At 37.2% G+C, this 20,060-nt stretch overlaps 1 protein-coding gene across 8 annotated transcripts in view; it reads left to right on the top strand.

Moving 5' to 3' along the window:
- atp11a (ATPase phospholipid transporting 11A) overlaps window positions 1–16,922 on the top strand; it is a 40,529-nt gene extending 23,607 nt beyond the window's left edge. Inside the window, exons 10-33 of one of the 8 annotated variants that reach the window (XM_067493460.1) lie at window positions 86–167; window positions 753–903; window positions 1,120–1,317; window positions 1,514–1,627; window positions 1,869–1,928; window positions 2,022–2,188; window positions 2,306–2,377; window positions 2,668–2,741; window positions 2,862–2,965; window positions 3,585–3,766; window positions 4,201–4,452; window positions 4,752–4,929; window positions 5,088–5,190; window positions 5,534–5,679; window positions 6,030–6,089; window positions 6,253–6,380; window positions 7,404–7,539; window positions 8,475–8,498; window positions 10,202–10,267; window positions 10,376–10,479; window positions 10,668–10,833; window positions 11,131–11,184; window positions 11,764–11,858; window positions 13,011–13,146. In XM_067493460.1, coding sequence (XP_067349561.1) covers window positions 86–167; window positions 753–903; window positions 1,120–1,317; window positions 1,514–1,627; window positions 1,869–1,928; window positions 2,022–2,188; window positions 2,306–2,377; window positions 2,668–2,741; window positions 2,862–2,965; window positions 3,585–3,766; window positions 4,201–4,452; window positions 4,752–4,929; window positions 5,088–5,190; window positions 5,534–5,679; window positions 6,030–6,089; window positions 6,253–6,380; window positions 7,404–7,539; window positions 8,475–8,498; window positions 10,202–10,267; window positions 10,376–10,479; window positions 10,668–10,833; window positions 11,131–11,184; window positions 11,764–11,841 — 2,699 coding nt within the window. In that variant the 3' untranslated portion in view covers window positions 11,842–11,858; window positions 13,011–13,146. The other 7 variants (XM_067493461.1, XM_067493463.1, XM_067493458.1 and 4 more) reach the window with 7 other exon arrangements.
- The last annotated feature ends 3,138 nt before the right edge of the window (window positions 16,923–20,060 follow it).

The following is a 20,060-nucleotide window of genomic DNA, read 5'->3' as shown; positions in this document are numbered from 1 at the left end:
TAGAAAATAGAAAGATAAAATAGATAAAATAGAAATTCATAAATTGTAACCATTTAAAATTAAATTGATACATTTTTTCCTGTAGCGGTTGCTATTTACACTGGCATGGAAACCAAGATGGCGCTCAACTACCAGTCTAAGTGTCAGAAGCGCTCTGCAGTAGAAAAGTAAGCTTTTCATATTCACAGTATAAATTTTTTGTAAAAGAGAACCTGTTCGCATTGATTGACAACCACATGCACACTTTACAGTCTTGGCCAGCATCGTTTTTTACAATTAACATCCTTAATCCTTATATCCATCTGTTTACTTCTGATTTCTTCATTTCTTCACTGATTGAGAATCCTTGTCTTTCTGCTACTGACTGAATCACTTTTATCCATCTGGCATTGACATGCGTCTTGAATCCAGATGGTATATGTGTTTGATATACTGTAGGTGGATTACATTTACACTTGGTTGGAATGTGTGCCTGGTGAACTAAATTGTATGTGTCTTCCTCTTGTCAAAATAAACTGGGCTCAGTGTAAATCATGTATCTCAGCTGCTCCATTTCTAAAAGGATCTATTCTAAAAAATAAAAAAAAAGTGTGTTGTTATCCAAATAGTGCCTGTGGGGTTGGTCTCCACAGTCTTTGTGAATCATTCCCCTTTGTTTAGTTTTCTGCACACGTTTGTATTTTCCTAAACTTGTGTTTACAAAAGAAATTGGAACAAATGTTTGAATTGCTGTTTGGTGTCTCCCCCTGTAGGTCGATGAATGCCTACCTCGTGGTCTACTTGTGCATTCTCATCAGCAAGGCCCTCATCAACACGGGACTGAAATACATGTGGCAGGCTGACCCCAACAGAGACGAGCCCTGGTACAGCCAGAGGACCGAAGCAGAAAGGCAGCGACACGTTGTAAGTCTGTTTACTACAATTAAGAGTACCAAAGAAAAATAATTTTTTTTTTATATAGCTTGGTGGCTAAATGGGTGGAACATCAGGGTGGGATGCAGAAGTCTCCATGATCAAAGTTTCATTGTTACATATATATGTAGTCAATGACAATAAACTACAAAATAAACTATAAACACCTTTCTTCTTCTTTTACACTCTTTGGCCCGTGTTCCTCAGGCTATCAGAGCATTCACAGACTTCTTGGCCTTCATGGTTCTTTTCAACTACATTATTCCTGTCTCTATGTACGTAACCGTGGAGATGCAGAAGTTCCTGGGTTCATACTTCATTGTGTGGGATGATGAGATGTTTGACGAGGAGCTCAGGGAAAGAGCTGTGGTCAACACATCAGACCTGAATGAGGAGCTCGGACAGGTATACACACACACACACACACACACACACACACACACACACACACACACACACACACACACACACACACACAAACTAATTTTAATAGTTATACTGTATTTCCCTCCATTATTTATGTCTTTTAGTAAATGACACTTAACATTTATTTAACATACATAGCATTTCTGTATCCTGTCTTATCGTGCTCTCTTTCCAGGTGGAGTATGTGTTTACAGACAAGACAGGGACTCTGACAGAGAACAACATGGAGTTCATAGAGTGCTGTGTGGACGGACACATTTATGTGCCTCATGCCATTTGTAACGGACAGGTAACTGATAGGTTATCACACTGGCCTGTTTTTGGATTTTGTGTTACATTATTTTTTGTAATTAGTTATTACTTTATCATTCCCCATATCCTTACCATACTGTATACTTTAAATGCATATTGTAAATATTGAGTGTGTTTTTCCCGACACAACTTATTGTAAGGCTACAGCAGAACTGCAAATAAAGATTCTCTCAATTAATGTTAAACTATTACATAACTGTTACTTATGTTGTTCCTAGGTGATGCCAGGTGCAGCCAGTATGGACATGATTGACTCATCACCAGGTCCTGATGCTAGGGTGAGCTTGGTCTAAGATTAAATAAGTGAATGTAAGAAAAACTGTGTGTGTGTATATATGTTTGTGTGTGAAAGTAAAACAGTGTTGTTACAGATGCGCGAGGAGCTGTTTTTTCGGGCACTGTGTTTATGCCACACAGTGCAGGTCAAGGAGGAAGAGACGGTCGATGGACTAAAGCACGGCATCCACCAAGGAAAGTCCACTTCATTCTACATCTCCTCATCTCCAGATGAGGTGGCGCTGGTGGAGGGCATGAAGGGGTAGAGCATACACACACTGCCATTAGAAAGATTTAGTTTCTATGAATTTTCACTCACTGTCACACCATCAGTTCTTTCACTTCATTTCCAGTAATGGTGTATCACTCTGTGCCGTAGGCTTGGTTTCACCTATGTGAGACTTAAGGACAGTTACATGGAGATCTTGAATAGAGACGATGAGATCGAGAGGTGAGTGTGTCTTTGCAACTTCCTAACCAGTGAATGAATTTAGAGCAGTGACCAGTTTTGACCTGAATTGCATTTGCAGTGAAATTACATCATTACTGTAACAAGTGAGTGTAGCCTAGTAACAGCTGAAACTAAACGCCTTCCAGCAATATGTTAGAACAGTGATAAACAGTGGTAACCACTTTTTGCTTTCAAACTGATGGCTAGCTACATTTAAGTTCTCTGATTAGGATATTTTAAAGCTTAAAAATTATAATGTGCAGGAAATTTTGCGTGTGTGCTTTTATCAGGTTTGAGCTTCTGGAGGTTTTGACATTCGACTCAGTCAGACGGAGGATGAGCGTCATTGTCAGGGCTAGCACTGGTAATACACTTTAAGCTGTTAATATGCATGTGTATGGATAGCTTCATGTGTGTGGTTTCTCAGTTAAACACTGTTCCCTTCTTTTTTGGTCGGGGTGTGTGTGTGTGCATGTGTGAGTAGGTGAGCTCTATCTGTTCTGTAAAGGTGCAGACTCCTCCATCTTCCCCAGGGTTCTCTCAGGCAAGGTAGAACAGGTCAAAGCTCGGGTGGAGCACAATGCAGTGGTGAGAGCACACACCAATAAAATCTTTTTCATTCTATCATAGTTGATAAAATAACAATTGTTTTCTTGCAGTTTGAAAGGTTGCATGTTGTTGCTGTAATGGTCAGTGTTTTTGACCATTACGGAACATCAATAAAACAGTTTTCATGGTAACCACAGGAAGTCAATCAGTAAATAATGGCCCACTTCCATCAGTTCTGTATTTTTCCACAGAGGCTTCACTTTGGTTTTTAATAGATAATTGTTCTGTCATCAGTAGCTGATTAGAAGTAAGTACAAGTAGACAGTGAAAGTACATACGATAAAGCAGCTAGCTGTGCATCCTCTGTTTTTAGATCAGGTTGCTTCTGCTAAACCATATTAGGCCAATTAGGCCAATATAGGAAGTGGAAACCAGGTCACTGAGATCTTACTTGCAATTTTATAGCTGCAGATAAAGTTCTGTGGTTGGGGTTACACTGGTGGGGTTCAAATAGAAAGCTATCGCTGCACACACGGAGTCTTATTGACTAAAGTCAAAGCAAATATCTGTGATTAGTTGTTTGTGTAAAAGAGATTACATAGATCATTCTTCCTTGGTGTGTCAGTCTAACCCTGACTGATTCTTACCTCTCCTCTAGGAGGGTCTGAGGACACTTTGTGTTGCCTATAAGCCTCTGAGCCCTGAGCAGTACCAGGAGGTTTGCCACCTGCTGAGCGAGGCTAAGTTGGCACTACAGGACCGAGACAAACGACTGGCAGAGGCCTATGATCTCATAGAGAAAGATCTGATATTGCTAGGAGCCACGGCTGTGGAGGACAGGTGAAGGGCCTATTTTTTGACAGTTTTGCTGCTGATTGTCTCCTTGCCCTAGTGTCTTATATCAAAATTTGTGTTATGCTCACGACTTTTGGATCTTTGGTTCTATATGTCACCACTAATTTATTCTTAGTGTGCTGCCCCAGATCTTAGTGAACCAAACGCAGTAAGGCCAAAGGGCAATTCAACCCTTTGACTGCTCATTGCTGAGGCAATGATAGTGAAGGCTTTAGATAGTTTACCCCGAGGGCATGCAAGTCAACTCATCCCGTGCAAGGGCAGGCTATCAAAAATTAAGCATTGTTAAACTCAGCTATTAATAAATAAATGGTATCCAGTGAAAGGTAGTTAATTTATGTACTTGAACTAAAAATGCTACCATTAAACATGTACTGTGTCTAGAACACTGACTTTTTTTTGTCCTTTTTTCACAACAGACTCCAAGAAAAAGCAGCAGACACAATTGAGTCACTCCACAAGGCTGGTATAAAGGTGTGGGTGCTGACTGGAGATAAGATGGAAACAGCAGCTGCAACCTGTTATGCAAGCAAGCTGTTTCACCGCAACACCCAGATCCTGGAGCTGACCACCAAACGCACTGAAGAGCAGAGTCTTCATGATGTACTGTTCGACCTGAGCAGGACTGTCCTGAGGCAGCATGGCACTATGACAAGGGACACCTTCTCTGGGTGTGTTGTGTTTTTAAAAGACAATGTAACTGTGCCACCTAACTTTGGTTACAACAGTAAAACAAATAGAAGTTTACAGTTAAAATTATGTAAATATATTTACACCCCACATTTTAAAATTAAAAACAATTTAATTATTCTGATTAATTAAACTCTATGGTTTTTTAAGTGAGACAGTAGTACAAAACACTTTAAAGTAATATTTTAATACTGAAAAGCTCTCTTGTATGGCCTTTCTCATTGTTTTTTACAGAGTATAACCATGCAGTTGTATTTGACTATGTATTGTGCTCGACTAGTTTATCAGGTGACTGCACTGATTTTGGTCTGATCATTGATGGAGCAACCCTTTCTGCGGTGATGAGGCCAGACCAAGAGGACTCAAACTCAGGGAACTACAAAGAGATCTTCTTAGAAATCTGCCGCAACTGCAGTGCTGTGCTCTGCTGTCGAATGGCACCACTGCAAAAAGCACAGGTACGCAGCCACTGTTTTCTTACAGGTTTGCTTTAAAGGTAGAGAAATGTTCAGTTTTAAATGGGACTATGAAATGGCAAAGCTTTGTGTTTAGTTTGTAATAAGCTGCTGTAAGTGATTGTAGGTACAGTATGATGTTTCTCTTTCTTGTTATTTAGATTGTGAAGCTTATCAAAGCCTCCAAGGAGCACCCAATCACTCTAGCAATTGGAGATGGAGCTAATGATGTCAGCATGATATTGGAAGCCCATGTTGGCATTGGTTAGTACTCTCCACAGTTTCACCCATCCTGCACAATCTGACTAAAGTGCTACACCATATTACGGTTATTGATAGTGACATAATATTATTGATAGTGCACAGTGTAAGACCAGAAATGTACATAACAGTAATTACAGTTTCCTCCCACCGTCCAAATACATGCATGTCATAAATTAATTGCCCATAGGTGTGAAAGTGCATATGAATGGTTGTCTGTTTCTGTGTTGGCCCTGAGATAGGCTGGTGACCTGTCCAAAGTTTACCCTGCTCAAGCCCTGAACAGGATAAACAATTATGTTAATAGATGGATGGATAAAAGAAAAACCTCTGTGTGCTTCTCCAGGTATCATGGGTAAAGAAGGTCGTCAGGCCGTGAGGAACAGCGATTACGCCATCCCAAAGTTCAAACACCTTAAGAAGATGCTGCTTGTCCATGGACACTACTACTATATACGCATCTCTGAACTTGTACAATATTTCTTCTACAAGGTAGTTTATCTGCCTATTTCACGTACAGTGTCTATATTTAATACTTGTTTTGTAGAAAATTTAGTTTTCCTTTTAGGTTTTTTCAAATACAGTAGTGGAGTTACAATTTTGTTTCAAGGTCATTTCTGTTATTGTTTTGAGAAAAAGCATATAGACACTGTGCATTATTTTTTATTACTTACAAGGCCATTATTAATAACAATAATAAATAAATACAATCTTTTAAGAATTTTTCCTAAAGTATTTTAGTTTTTGTTTTGCTTCATTCTACACATTTACATTACGAAGTAAATTACAAAAAAAACTGCACTGCTACATATTCTCTCACCTCATTATTTTTTTCTCTCCAGAATGTATGTTTCATCTTCCCCCAGTTCCTCTACCAGTTCTTCTGTGGCTTCTCTCAACAGGTAGTCGCAAACACGCACACACACACACACACACACACACACACACACACACACACACACACACACACACACACACACACACACACACACACACACACACACACACAGCAATACACAACAAAAACAAGAAAATTAATTTGGTGCCCTCTGTGCTTCTCCCCAGCCACTGTACGATACAGCCTACTTGACTCTGTACAACATCAGCTTCACCTCACTGCCCATTCTTCTCTACAGCCTGATAGAGCAGCATGTCAACATGGACATTCTGAAGAAGGATCCATCTCTATACAGGTTAGTTTTAATATACATAAATATAACAAATATAATATTGAGTTGTGAGGAGATTCCAACAGTCCAGCTTGATGTTTAAACTTTAGGAGCAGGCCAATGTTGTAAAAGCTGCTCCACATCCAACACATTGTGACAGAAAGGGATATTTGAGAAAATAAAACTCTGGAGGTCATCTCATGGCTAAATCAACACTCTGTTATAAAACACAGTCATCTGATCATCTCTGAAAAAATGTGCTCACATGATAGAAATGTGCAAAGAGAGAAATTCTCTGGATGATCTAATCTTATGTGGATAAACAACAGCAGAGAAAGGGGCTGCCTGTATGCTGCACTTCAGTTCCAAATATTTCAAGGTCCAGTTTGACTATTATACATAATTCAGATACTTAAGTATACATGTTATACCTCATGGGGATTGTTGTAGTTTGTTATTGTACAAAGTAATAGACATACATACGTATACAAATGCAGAAAAGACAACCACAATTTATTTTTCTCCATAAAAAGTAATTGATTGAGTTTGGAAAAACCACTGCAGAGTCACACATCTTTTACAAAAAGGAGTCTGACTGAAATCTGCAGGAACAAATATTATCTTTTAATTTTACTGTACATTCATGGAAAGGAGACATTTATTGAATGTATTCAAATCAGGCCTCAAAGGCCAGAAACCTCTACTTTTATCCACAATCCCTGGATTGTGCTCAGAGTTAAAACATCTCAAACTATTTTCTTCTTAGAATGAGTCTCCCTATTATTTCAAGAATGTAAATATAATACTGGATAAATGATTGAATTATTTCAAGAAATATGACTTGAAATAATTCAGGTAATTTAGGTTTAATGCATTCAATGACTTGTTGTATAATATGTTACGCCAAATCAAATTTAAATATTTCATTATACTGATTTCTGCTTAAAGGCAGATCTTGCAGGCAGCTAATGTACTTAGAAATAAATAAATGTGTAATAACCCACAATAACTGAGTGGCTGTCATTGATGATGTGTTTATCTTCACAGGGATATTGCTAAGAATTCTTTGCTGCGGTGGTCCTCCTTCATATATTGGACAATCCTTGGTGTATATGATGCCATTGTGATGTTCTTTGGTGTTTACTTCCTGTTCGACAATACCACCTTCACCAGCAATGGACAGGTAATGGACATGTGTCTCTGTCTCTCTTTTAAAGACAAAAAGTTTTGGTATAGCTTTCTTTCTGCACACCACTTAAATAGGATATAATTTATGGCTATTTTTTCCATATTTGTACTTTTTAGATTTGATTGCACTTAATTTTTAAACAATAATACAGTGTGTAATAGAAACAAGTTTTTTTTTCTAGTCTCTTTCCCAATTTTTTCAGATCATTGAACAGTACCCAAGTAGTTAGAAGGGGATCATTTGTTGAGTGTTACCATGAATGGGCATTAACTTTAAATTGTAATTAGTAAATTTTTGCATGCACTATATACCAACCAGGCACCAGTTTATTACTGCAACATTAATAATCTTTACTTCATGTTCATTACTTGATATCTTGTTAAACATTATCAGATAATTAGTATTAAGCATATGCAAAATATAATTATTCTGAATTATTAGATGTTTACAGTACTTTCACATGCAGTACCTGCAGCCCATTTTTAAAACCGATGGTGGAGCACATGAAAGTACAGTTTTGATACTTTTCTAACTGACAAAATGCATTTACGGGTCATTTGAGAACTTGATTGAAGAAAAAGGTCTCTTGTTTTAACATGTTACCTTTAGTAAAAGCAGCTCTAGTAGACCTATTGTTTACATGTAAAAGCTGAAAGACATCCTGCATGCATGGCAGGTTTTTCCAACATCATCATCTTTTTTTTTTATTTGTTTCCTCTAATTAAGCAGTGAAACTCTCTGAATTGCTTTGAGTTGCTTGATTTTACTTGTTTTTTTTTTTTTTTTTGTTTTTTTGCATAAATTCTGTTTCTTCTCTACAAAACTGTTGTTTATTTTATTTTGATTTTCTTCTTCTGGCCTCCTTTTCTTCTTCCACTCTTCTTACCTTTCTGTTGCTTTTTCTTTTTGCTTATCTTTCCTCCTCCCAGCTAATGACAACCAACACTCAGATGGTAAGCCTTTACCCTCTCTCTCTGTCATCTGTCCCTGATTTCACTTTCCAATTTTCTGTCTTGTCCTGCTACACAGCTCAACACCAAACCACCCATCATCATTCATGTCATGTCTGGCTCTTAGTGCTTGCTGTAGATACATCTGTAGGGTTTTGTGTAGTGTCCCACCTTTTCCTAGTACCATACTCATAGATGTCCAAGTGTTAGTGTAGTAGTCAGACATTTTAACTATAGTGTGTGTGTGTGTGTGTGTGTGTGTGTGTGCACGGACATGTGTATTCAGTTAAAATCCGGGTATGTCAGCTCTCATTACATGATGTGTTAAACACTGATCGTTGTTAGTTGGTGGAGAACATTTATGTTATGGTGCCATGAGAATTAAGTGGTATAGGTGATGCGAGGAAATTCGTACTGACTATTCAGAAACATTTGAATCTAAAACTTACTAAAAGTAAAAGGCCATAAATTTTAGTAAGAATTTTACGTTGTAGACTCTGGCTGCAGTTTTGAAGGTAGAGGGATACATTCAAAAAACATCAGTTTTATGTATTTTCTTTGTTTTTTTTCTTTAACTGTTAAAGTAGCCATTGCTATTCCTGCCTCATTTCTGTAGAGCAAAAGAAATGTATAAAAAAAATATTTTATAAATTACAATATTATATAATTTCAGATAACCTAAAGGGACATAATAATGTGTAGTGTTAGTATTAGCTGCCACCAAAAATTTTAGATACCAAATTTATTTGCACCTGTAATTTACATTGTGAATTCTTGGAGTAGAGTTTATTGCTTGAAACAGTTTTAGTTACAAGTCATTAATGTGGTTTCATTTGTCATTCTATGTCAACATTATATCACCATACATATCGTCATTATATATTATCCATGTGGCTGTTAATATAACAACTGAGCAGCAGTACATTTTACCTAATTACATTTACGTGAGTACTGTACACAAGTTTTTTTTAGGTAAGTGTACACTGTACTTGAGTATTTTCTTTCCTGCTATTCTAGAATTTTACTTTATACCAGTTGAGAGGCTAATATTGGTTATTGTTTCACTATTATTGCCAGAGACCTTTTCCTTTGAATTTAGATTGGTGTCCCAGTGGACTAAGAATTTGTACTTGTAATGGAGTATTTTTACTGTATGAAATTAATTTATTTCTTAAGGATCTGAATAGTTCTTCACCACTGTGCCTGGGTATAATTGCTTAAAAATGAAGAATGTGGTGGAAACTACATAATCTGTCATCTATTGTTAGTGTTGTTCATATTTCTTAAATAGTTAAAAAACTTGACATATTACCATTTCTAGTTACACAAAAGGCATTTAAACACCTCATCTCACCTGATTCCCTCCCATATATCATCTGATAATCTGTTTTCCAGGTGAATACCGCTACCTGTGTGCCCTGCCATCTGTTTGATTGATTGATTCTTTATTGAATAGACAGTATGCACCAATGCATATCTCTTGCGATGTTAACACCAGGCTTGTACACTCAGCTAAGTGCATTTAATTGTACCCGATTACAGTCGCATGACCCGTGATACACGTTAATGCCAGGTTTTAAGCACTATAAAAAAGTTTCTCCAGCTAAACTGTGTGACAGTGTATATGGCATTCAAAGTAAATTTTATTTCACATTAAAGGACAGAGCATGAAATGGCTAACAACAGGTCTCACTTTGCCTCTACAGATGTTTGGAAATTGGACATTTGGAACACTCGTTTTCACTGTACTGGTCTTCACTGTTACATTTAAGGTAACCACACATTCATACACCTGCAGAAACACACATAACATACACATAAAGTCTGCAAAGTCTGTGCTTAGAGTTAAACATGTGACAAGTCTTTTGTTTGTCTTGTAGTTGGCTCTAGATACTCATTATTGGACCTGGATTAACCATTTTGTCATTTGGGGCTCACTGATTTTCTTCGTGGTCTTCTCTCTGTTGTGGGGAGGAATCATCTGGTAGGTTGTTAAAAATGCTTTGTATTTAGAACATTTTCTGTTCTAATCTTTTTGAATGTTTTCTAAGTTATTTTAGTCAAGGTTTTCTATGTTACAATGTGTAAATCCCGCTACTTTAAAAGGTTGACTAGACAGTTGGCCTCACACCTGAAATCTTTCCCTGCTACATCTCCTCTCCACTTTTCCAGGCCCTTCCTAAACTACCAGAGGATGTACTACGTGTTCATGCAGATGTTGTCCAGTGGTCCTGCCTGGCTCAGTATAATCCTACTAATAACAGCTAGTCTGCTGCCTGATGTGTTAAAGAGGGTCATCTGGAGGGCGCTGTGGCCTACTACTGCTGAACGCATACAGGTGAGTGTATCCCCATATAGCAGTTCGGTGGCTCTTGTCTTTAAAGAGCTTATTTCAAAAATGTATCCACAAAAAGCAGCAACCCATGCTTGTTTCTTTTTACAGATCTTCTCAGCAGATGTACTTCTGAAATACTGATGTTTGTAAAGAAATTTAACTTTTTTTTTTTTTTGTAAAATTTGTCACAGGGAAAGGGTATAAAGCTGGTCTCTTATTAACTGTTGAAAGTATTATAGCTAAATTTTGAATAGTCATTATGAAGCGTGATAATGCTGTGTGCTAAATGTCTAAATGAAGACTGTAGGTCTGCAGATGTATACTGGCTTTGGCTACGTTCCTGCCCTGTTGAACGTAAGTCTGTAAACTCCTCTATTTCTGTGTGCAGTGCATTTCTATTTCTAAGGCACACAAGTAAATTGGCAAAGTATTTTAGTCTTACTGGGAAGTTTTTTTTTATTACTAGAAAGAAATTAGCAAATGTAACTTTCGTCTGGTATCTAATCACTGAGGAACTATTAAGGAGCACAGCTCTGACATAGTTTAATGTACAATAAGACGAATAGCTGTAGACTCCACCAATCCTATATCCTAGTGTGAGACTGTGGCGCAAGAAAGAAAGTAGCTGTGTACAATTATATGTAGTTTGTTTTCTGTTTGCAGTGAGTTTTGAACTTTTGCTTTCAAATGACCTCAGAATGCTTTTTCAGTTTTTTCCTCCATGTACAAAATTTTCTTCTAATAGCTGTTTAAATGGGAACATTTCCTGTGCAGTGCAGCCTTTATAGAAATGCTGAACAAGAACTCTTTTTTTTTTTCCCATATATTGATAATGAGGCATTTTCAAATTTCTGACTTGTGTTCGGAACTTTATCTTTTCCTCCTCCTGGTTCCTCCTTCCTCACTTCCCCCTTTGCTTGTCCTCCATGGCAGACTAAGCGTCGGTACCTTGCCTCAGAGCCCTCCACCATCTTTATGCTGTCTCAGACCTCCAGCAGAATCAGTTTCTAGCCCAGCCCTTATTGGAGGTGAACCCTCTGCCTTTCCTCTTCACTGTGACTTTTATGAAATCCATCTTTTTCTCTGTTTTTCCTTTTCAATGTTGTCTTGCTTTCTCCATTCAACTGTTTTGCATGAAGTGACTCATGTTGTCTAGTCCGATTGCATGTCACTGCATCAACATCTGGATTTAAGCAGACTGCCTGTAGTGTAAATGGAGTATCATTTGTGTCCTTCATTTTTGTTTTAGATAAATCTTATTTTGTAACACTATGGTTAAAATATTTGTGTTTTATGTGCACGTGGTAGACCCTTAATGTTTTTTCTTTGAATGTGTGTTTCCATGTGCTTTCACAGTGTGTAAGAGATAAGAAAGGGTCTGAAAGGCCCTTGGCCCACCAGAGTTCTGACTCCTTACTAGATGGAATAGCTGTCACAGAGGCCTAGAGTGCTTCAGCACGGTAAAACATTCACCCTACCATTGTGAATGGGTGTAATGGGTAAATAGGGGTGATATTAACATTATGCAGTGATAATCCAGTTGACTTTGCTGTGTGGTTTTCGGATTTAATTGTTGTATCTGACCTAACACATCATTTATAGATTTGATGTGTGCCTTTTGTGAAGGTGTTAAAATTCAATGATTCAAGAATTTTTTGGGATGATTCTTTACATGAAGCTCTGGCGCCCTCCAGTGACACATTTTAGGATTGTTCTAGAGACAGACAACTGTTGCATGTTTGTCATTTATTCATCTGCATGGTTTGGTTTGGTTTGGTTTTATCAATACAAGTATTTGGTGCTACAGTACTTATTTTTAATGTTTGATGTACTTAATGTGGTTGGGTTTAAGCACGTCTGTTTAAACAGAGTGGAGGGTAGGTATCACTGTTGGCCAATTATACTTAATATACAAACAACTATAAAATCACTGCATGACGTAACGGCAGTCTAAACAATTTAACAGCTTCATACTCTGTTCTATAATATTTCCAAAAATGTGCAGAGTTTACATTCTGGCCAGCTGGGATAACATCTCCTCCACCTGCTTTCAGGGAGCTTATGTTGTGGAGTACACAAGTAACGTGTTTTCTTCTCTCTCTCTTTTTTTTTTAAACTTTGTCTCCTTGTCCTAATATTTCTTCCACTCTCTGTCTTTTTCTGCCCTCTTTACTACACAGAGTGCTGATAAACTCTATAAGGGCCAGCTCTCCGAGTTCACCCCTTTGGGATCTTTCCATGTCCTGTCCAAGACGAACAGCCACCGGGAAGCATCGGGAAGCCAGGGAAACCAGGGGAATGCACAGAACCCTCAAAGGTCTGAACCGTTTAACAAGAAAATCATGTTCACACGCTGGCAAAGAACACCAGACTACCGTACCTTCACACCTCTCCTTCGATATGCAGATGACTCGCACCACCCGAGGCAAGGAAATGCCTATGGTGGGGCGGGACCTGAGACCTCAGTGTAATTTATTTCTATCTGGAACAAAAGGGTGATTCCTGATCAAATAGTTCAGAAGCTGAGTAGGTCACTGCTAGCAGAAAAACAAAGTTACGAAAAAGTAACAGAATCCATTTACATTACTAAGCTGCAGTCAGACTATGTTGCTAACAGCAGATGTCTGTAATCCATTTCTTTGAAGATTACAATTACAAGTAACCTTCACAGCTGTCTCCATGTCAGCAGCCAAGTATGGCACAAAGCACTCTGGGATGCCACTGGAAAGGACTCGATTCACAGGATCTCAGTGTATTGATGTTAGTGCAAAAAAAATGACGTTTGTATTACCTAAAGCATATTAGTGTATGTCACCCTTTACATCAGTCTGCTTTTGACAACAGGCAGCTGAAGTGTACTTTACACAAGTTCTTAGGAATAACGTGACTTTTTAAAAACCTGATGATAATAACCACCATGTGTCGTGAGTGGAAATTGTGCTGCTGCTGCTACTGATGACGATGAAGACGATGATGACGACGATGATGACGATGACCATGATAGTGTTTAAGTCAGCTAGAGCATTTTCTGACCAACCCTGATCAACCTGTCTCTTTCTCTCTGTCTGTTCTGCCTCTTTTTAGGACTAACTGGTGTTGCCTGTGTTCAAACATATTATCCAGAAATACCCCATAGGACTGTGGGGTCAGATCCTACAACATTGTAAGGAGGAGTGTAGTAGAGCAGTAACACATTAATATTGGAATTATGGCTCTTTAGTGTGTATTATGAGACCAACAGAAGGTCCACTTTCAACACCTGAGCTTTAACTTACATGTAGGTAGTGTTTGAGATAGATGTGTGTGCATTTGTGTGCTGATAACAAATAGTCGTGTTAGTGTGCGTGTGTGTGTTGTACTTTTCCCTGTAGGACCTTGCATATTTTAAGCACTTTAACGATGGGAATGTGTCTTATATTTTATAAAGATGAGAGATGTAGTATCACAGTAATAGTGATATTTGGCTAGAGTGTAATGGCTTTTTACTGCCTTAATGTCATTATTTTCCAGAGACCAAGAAGCAGAAAAACAAATCTGACCTTATCCTGACAACAACTGATAAAAAAAGAGAACTCAGTTTCCTTAAAGCACCTTAAAAGAGACATACAATCATAACACAACTAAAGGATTATACCAAGTGCCCCAAGGTAATTGTTGCCTTAACTAAATATATGTATGTTACATAAACAACTGGAAACATTTTTTGCAGAAACAGAAATTATTCAGTTAAACAAAGAGAAAGATTAGTTGAAATATCTGATAAAATGGAGACCTAAATGTTCTCAAAACCAATAACCTTTAGAATGCAACATCATTTGAAAAAAGAAAAACAGTCTTAGCTTCACTTGTATGGTGAACTTAGACTACAGCTATGTGCAATGCCTGGATGACTTATAATGATTCTGTCTTTCACCATAGGAACGACTCGACTCGTTCTAGCACTGAAGCTTTTTGTTGGTTTGCTTAATATAAGCGAACTGATAATGCTCACTAATAAGAGAAAACTATAGCAATTGGACATTCATTCTCATTCATACAGATGTTGTCAGCAAAAGATCCTTAATGTGCAGGTCAGATTGACTGACTAATAGCTTAGTGCTCTTAAAAGCCTTATGATGGTGTTACAAGAGTCTAATGAGGTTCTCTGCCTTTAAAAGATCCTTTACTGTACAGTCTTTCAATTCTGTTTCACGCTTTCCTGTTTCAACAATCCCCCCCTCTGTCTTTCTTCCTAGCTATCTCTCTGTCTCTCTTTCTCTGCTGTAGAGATGACGTTTTCCTGACTCTGCAACAGCTCCTCCAACAAATCTGGTCATCCTCATCATCACCCCATTCTCCATCTGTTTGTCCATTTATCCATTGTGAGACAGTTAAGGTTACCTTTTGTACTGTCAATATTTCTATGAACCAAAGCCTTGTTCCTGCTAGAGACACTTTTAGCTGCTTTACATTAGGTGCCTTGTGGTAGATTGTCTGTCTGTGCAGAAGTGTCTTTGCAAGCTTTACTTCTGATAATGACATTTGGCTGCACTGCAGAAAATGATGTATGTAGGTATGAGAGAAGAAACAGGGAGTGAAAAAGTGAAAGTGAATGTACTAATTTGTTTAAAGCAAGTTCCTACTGTTCAAGAACATTTATTCAGAACAAATACAGTACTGAAATATTACAAATAATACACAGTGAAATGCACCAAAACATTTGTGGACTGTTTTATATTGTTTTTATTCCATATGTTTTGTCCAGGAAAAGGTGTGTGTCGCTGAAATGTTTTGTTTTGTTTTTCTTTTGTTTTTGTTAACTGTAACCTCCCTTTTCCACATTAAGAATGACTCATGTCTCTCACATGGTCATGGCACACTGGCAAAGTTTGAATTATAAAAAGGTATAGAAAACTTGAAATGCTGCAGCTTGATCCATAAACTGCAGTCAATAATGTTACAAACTGGGTTTGTTTTTGTTTTTTTCTGTGTATATTAACTTTAATTTTACCATGTGTGACTTGCTTATTTATATAAAATTAACTGTAAAGCATGCTGTGGCTTCTGAAGTACAATCTATTTAGTCTCTGTAATTAGCAAATTAAAGGGTCTGCTTGTCTATATTATATGGAAAAAAAAAAGAACATGCTCACTTTTGTTGTGTGATCATGCAGATGTTTGCCGCATTGGAAAATGGGTCACAGTAAGGTTTGTGGTTTAGTGATATCTTAACGTCAAAGTTGGTTAATAGTTCACAAACCATAATACGTGAACACATTTGTTCAGAAAAGCAATAGGCACACTTTAATCTAACGATTATAATGAAACTAAAGTTGAGATATTGCCTTGTAATAAATTACCCACGTCAATAGATGTTGCTCAGAGTACTAGCCACAAGGTAGTGAATAATTATTGGTTTTAGCCTTTTATCCATTTCATGTCATGTCCTTCCATTACAGTCAGTCATTTCAAATCTGTTGTGTGCGAACAATCTGTTTAGATGGCACACAAACACCAAAAGCTTTTATTATTTATGATTGGAGTTTTCCCATCACACCTGATTGAATAGTGGCGGTTGAAGGGTGCATTATTGCCACAACTTCCTTCTTTATATGAGGCAAGACAGCCAGGTTGCCTGCATCTGTCGGAAAAATCAGACAACTGTGGCAACTATATAAACCAATCAGTAAATTACAAAAATACCATGTAAGGGTTTTTTATGAGAGTTACTTTTTTTATGTTTATATAAAGTATTTGATCTTTATTCAGACAACTACACTGGATTGTATGTATGCAAGCTTTGTTCTGAACTTTCAAGACCACGTAAAGTGACAGCCTTCAAACAGAATGTTACCTTTTTTTCTTTTATAATGTGTTCTTGTATTATAGTGTTCAAGTTCTCATAACCAACAGTATCTCAATATCATTGTGTACACAGAATATAAATATAGTTTATGTTAACCGATGTACAGTTTTGGGTGTTTTTGTATACAGTTTTTAACAGAGTAATATCAAGATTTACTTGTGGATTTTTGCCAATCTTTCTGTAGCTATCTGCAGCAAACAACTGTACATGTGCTTGAAAATAAAAGCCAGACATGGAAATATAAGAACTTGGTGATTTCCATTACATGAGGTATAGAAACTACACTTCATGCATCAGCCACAGGGATGCAGTAGTGTATTTCTGATGTGTCAGGCTTTTTTGGGATCTGTAAAGATTGGAGTTGACAAATTACCTGAAGAGTTTCAAAATATTTGAAGATGATGAAATTATTAAGAATTAAGAATTTAGGGGCTGTGCATTATCTCATATGCTGTTTTAAACCACTAGCTCTGTTGAAAAAGACAAAGAATTGGTTAAAAAAGGAAAATTTTAAGATTTAATGTATTCCCCAAAGTTGCTTCAGGGCTACCGTCTGCATCATCTGAGGACGTCAACAAGATTAGGATAGAGGTTTTGGATCGATTGGATTCCCTTCATCCTTTTCATTTCTCATCTGCGCTGATCTCCACGTCTTCTCCTCCACAGCTGGCAGCCGATGAGACCTGTCTGACAAGGATAGAAAAATATCTAGGGCACGACTGTCAGAGGTGAAATCTAGGGGAGGAAAAAAAAAAAAGCTTATAAAGATGGTGAAACGCAGCAATGCTTATTGGTTTTTTTAGTAGCTGTAATTACCAACTTGAACTGTAATAACTTGTTTTGTCGTTCTGCTCTCATTTTGAAATTGACTAATGTATTGATTTTTCACCTTGTATTTCTTGAACTTTAACACTACAGTAAACATTTCCCCCTTTAATTTCAATTTTATAGTGTATTGCTAGGTATAGTTTCTAAAATATATAGACAGGTGGGAGGTGTAATTTAAGGTGTAACCAAGTTCTTTACAACCTCTTCACCACCTGTTAAGGTTTCCTTCATCTTGAACTGCTTGAGGTTGGATTGCTTGAAGCAAATTATACGACTTTTTGGAAGTGTGTGTTTGTGAGGGTTGTGACAAAGAATGTTTAGGTAAATTCACACCCCCAGTCATGCAAAAATAAACAACATATTGAGTACACATACTTAAATGTAGAGATGGAAATGGGACTGGCAGAGAAAGTCTGGATGTAACTCAGAATTAGGGGACTAAGTAGATACTGGTTCATTTTTAATTCTGTGTACTTGGTTTAGATTTCAATGGTTTCAATAAGATTTGAATGAATAAGCTTCCATTTATCTTTCCTTGAAGGGACACTAGCAACACACTCCTACATAGTAATGCACTGAGGTATTTCTGTTTAATTTCTGTCCCAAACTATAAAAGAGTTATTTGTCTTCATGCACCTTCTTACATCCTCGTTCTCCCTGACCTCAGCCTATTACTAATACTGGAATACTTGGCTGGTGTTGCAGTAAGCAGCACTGCACCGCGTAGCACCTTTGATTTAAATTTTGTCTGGTCAATATTTTTGATTTATTGATTCATAATAATTAATTTAGGGAACGATTGGTCATTACCCATTGTGTTCCACAGGGCTCCATGTTAGAGATACTTTTAATTGCTATATATCTCTGGAAATATTCTATTCATTCACTACATATTTAGCCACATTCACATGGTCTTGATAACCAGGTTATTCAAAGGATTGAGTTTAAATATACTTTAATGCTGGTACTGTGAATCTCTGCATAAATGCAGAAGATGTGTAATTCCTGTCCTATCTTGGAAGAATAGAAACAGTGGAAACAGCTATGCTATATATAACATACAAACTAAGTAGGAAAACACCATGTTGTCTGTCCACACCGAACAAGCTTGATTTTTCTTCATGTTCTGTATACGTTGAGTTTAGTCAAAAAGAAGAAACAATCCTCTAAAATGTGTTTATCATATGAGATCCGCTTTGTGCTTATAAATTTAGGCTAAGCTGACAAGCTAAAGAATTGAAGGGAATGGAACTGTGGACTTAATTTGACTGTCAATCAACGATCAGCTCTCAACTACAGTCATTTTAACACCTGTACAACAACAATGTGTTTGTGTGTGTGTGCGCTGCTGCTGCTGCTGCGCATTTCTGTTCCCAGCAGTAGATCTGACACTTTAGACTTAAATCATTAGACCCAGGACCTCCACCCACCACAAACACACACACACACACCAAGTCATCTCACAGTTGTAATGTCAGCATTTGTCTCTATTCACAGCATTAAATGGAGGGAGGTGATGGAGGCATCCACACGTGAAATCTAGGAATTAGCTGTGAAATTGCTGTTATTTTCCACCGATTGTTTATGACTCTGTACACACATTTTTGGAGGGATAGGGGGTGGAGGTGGGTGGGGGTGTGGTGTTCTCTTTTGTAGGTACAAAGAGCTTTTTTGTACTGGCTTTTAAGAGATGTTTTGAGGATGGATGTGCACACAGAGCTTAATAGTGTCTCATGAGCTTTAACACAAACACAAAAAATTTTAATTACATTTAAAAAAATAATCTAACTGTGATTGACTCCATCTCTTCCTCTCGTCTTAGATTTTCTATCATCTTCAGCCTCTGCATCTTGTCTAAATGAAGGAAATTGTGCAGAAACTTTATTTCATCTGTCCTCACATCTTGTCTTTTCTTTGTCGAACTTGTCAATGTCATGACTCACAATACAATCAAATACAATGCAAGCCAATGCAATCTGAGCCCAAGACTTTTAGTTTGGTGAAGCTGAGGTGGCTGTAGGGCTTATGTGGACTATGCGTGGCAAAATATACTGTACCTACATACGTTTCACTCAATGCCATTGCTGAATACTCGAATTGCAGCTCAGATATAAGCAATTTCATACATTGTGAGAACTAGGACTATACTATAATAAGTACAAGGACAAGAACATCCAATTTAAAGTTTATCTTATTGTCCGTTTAGGATCCAAAAACACATTTAAAGGAACTGACATGATTATTTACTTTACACATAAATGGCATTTAATTAAAATCTTCTTTATGTATTCTTGTCTGTTTTAAGCATTACATACATTAAAAAATATGTACTGTATGTATATTTTATTGAAAAGTAAAAGTCTGGAAGGTATTATGTGTGTTGGTAATGATTAGTGTCATGCATTTGCTACTAACAGACTTTATTAAAATTACGTTTGTTAAATAATTGTGTGTGTTTAAATAGGAAAGTATCTTTTGAAGCAGCTTCATTTATTGACCTGAGATCATATAATTATTATTATATACAGTATTTTACACAGTATATATAATATATTTT

Source organism: Channa argus, chromosome 23 (assembly GCF_033026475.1).
Source record: "Channa argus isolate prfri chromosome 23, Channa argus male v1.0, whole genome shotgun sequence".
NCBI lineage: Eukaryota > Metazoa > Chordata > Actinopteri > Anabantiformes > Channidae > Channa > Channa argus.
Note: the sequence above shows the minus strand (reverse complement) of the source record. Positions and strands in the feature narration are given on the sequence as shown.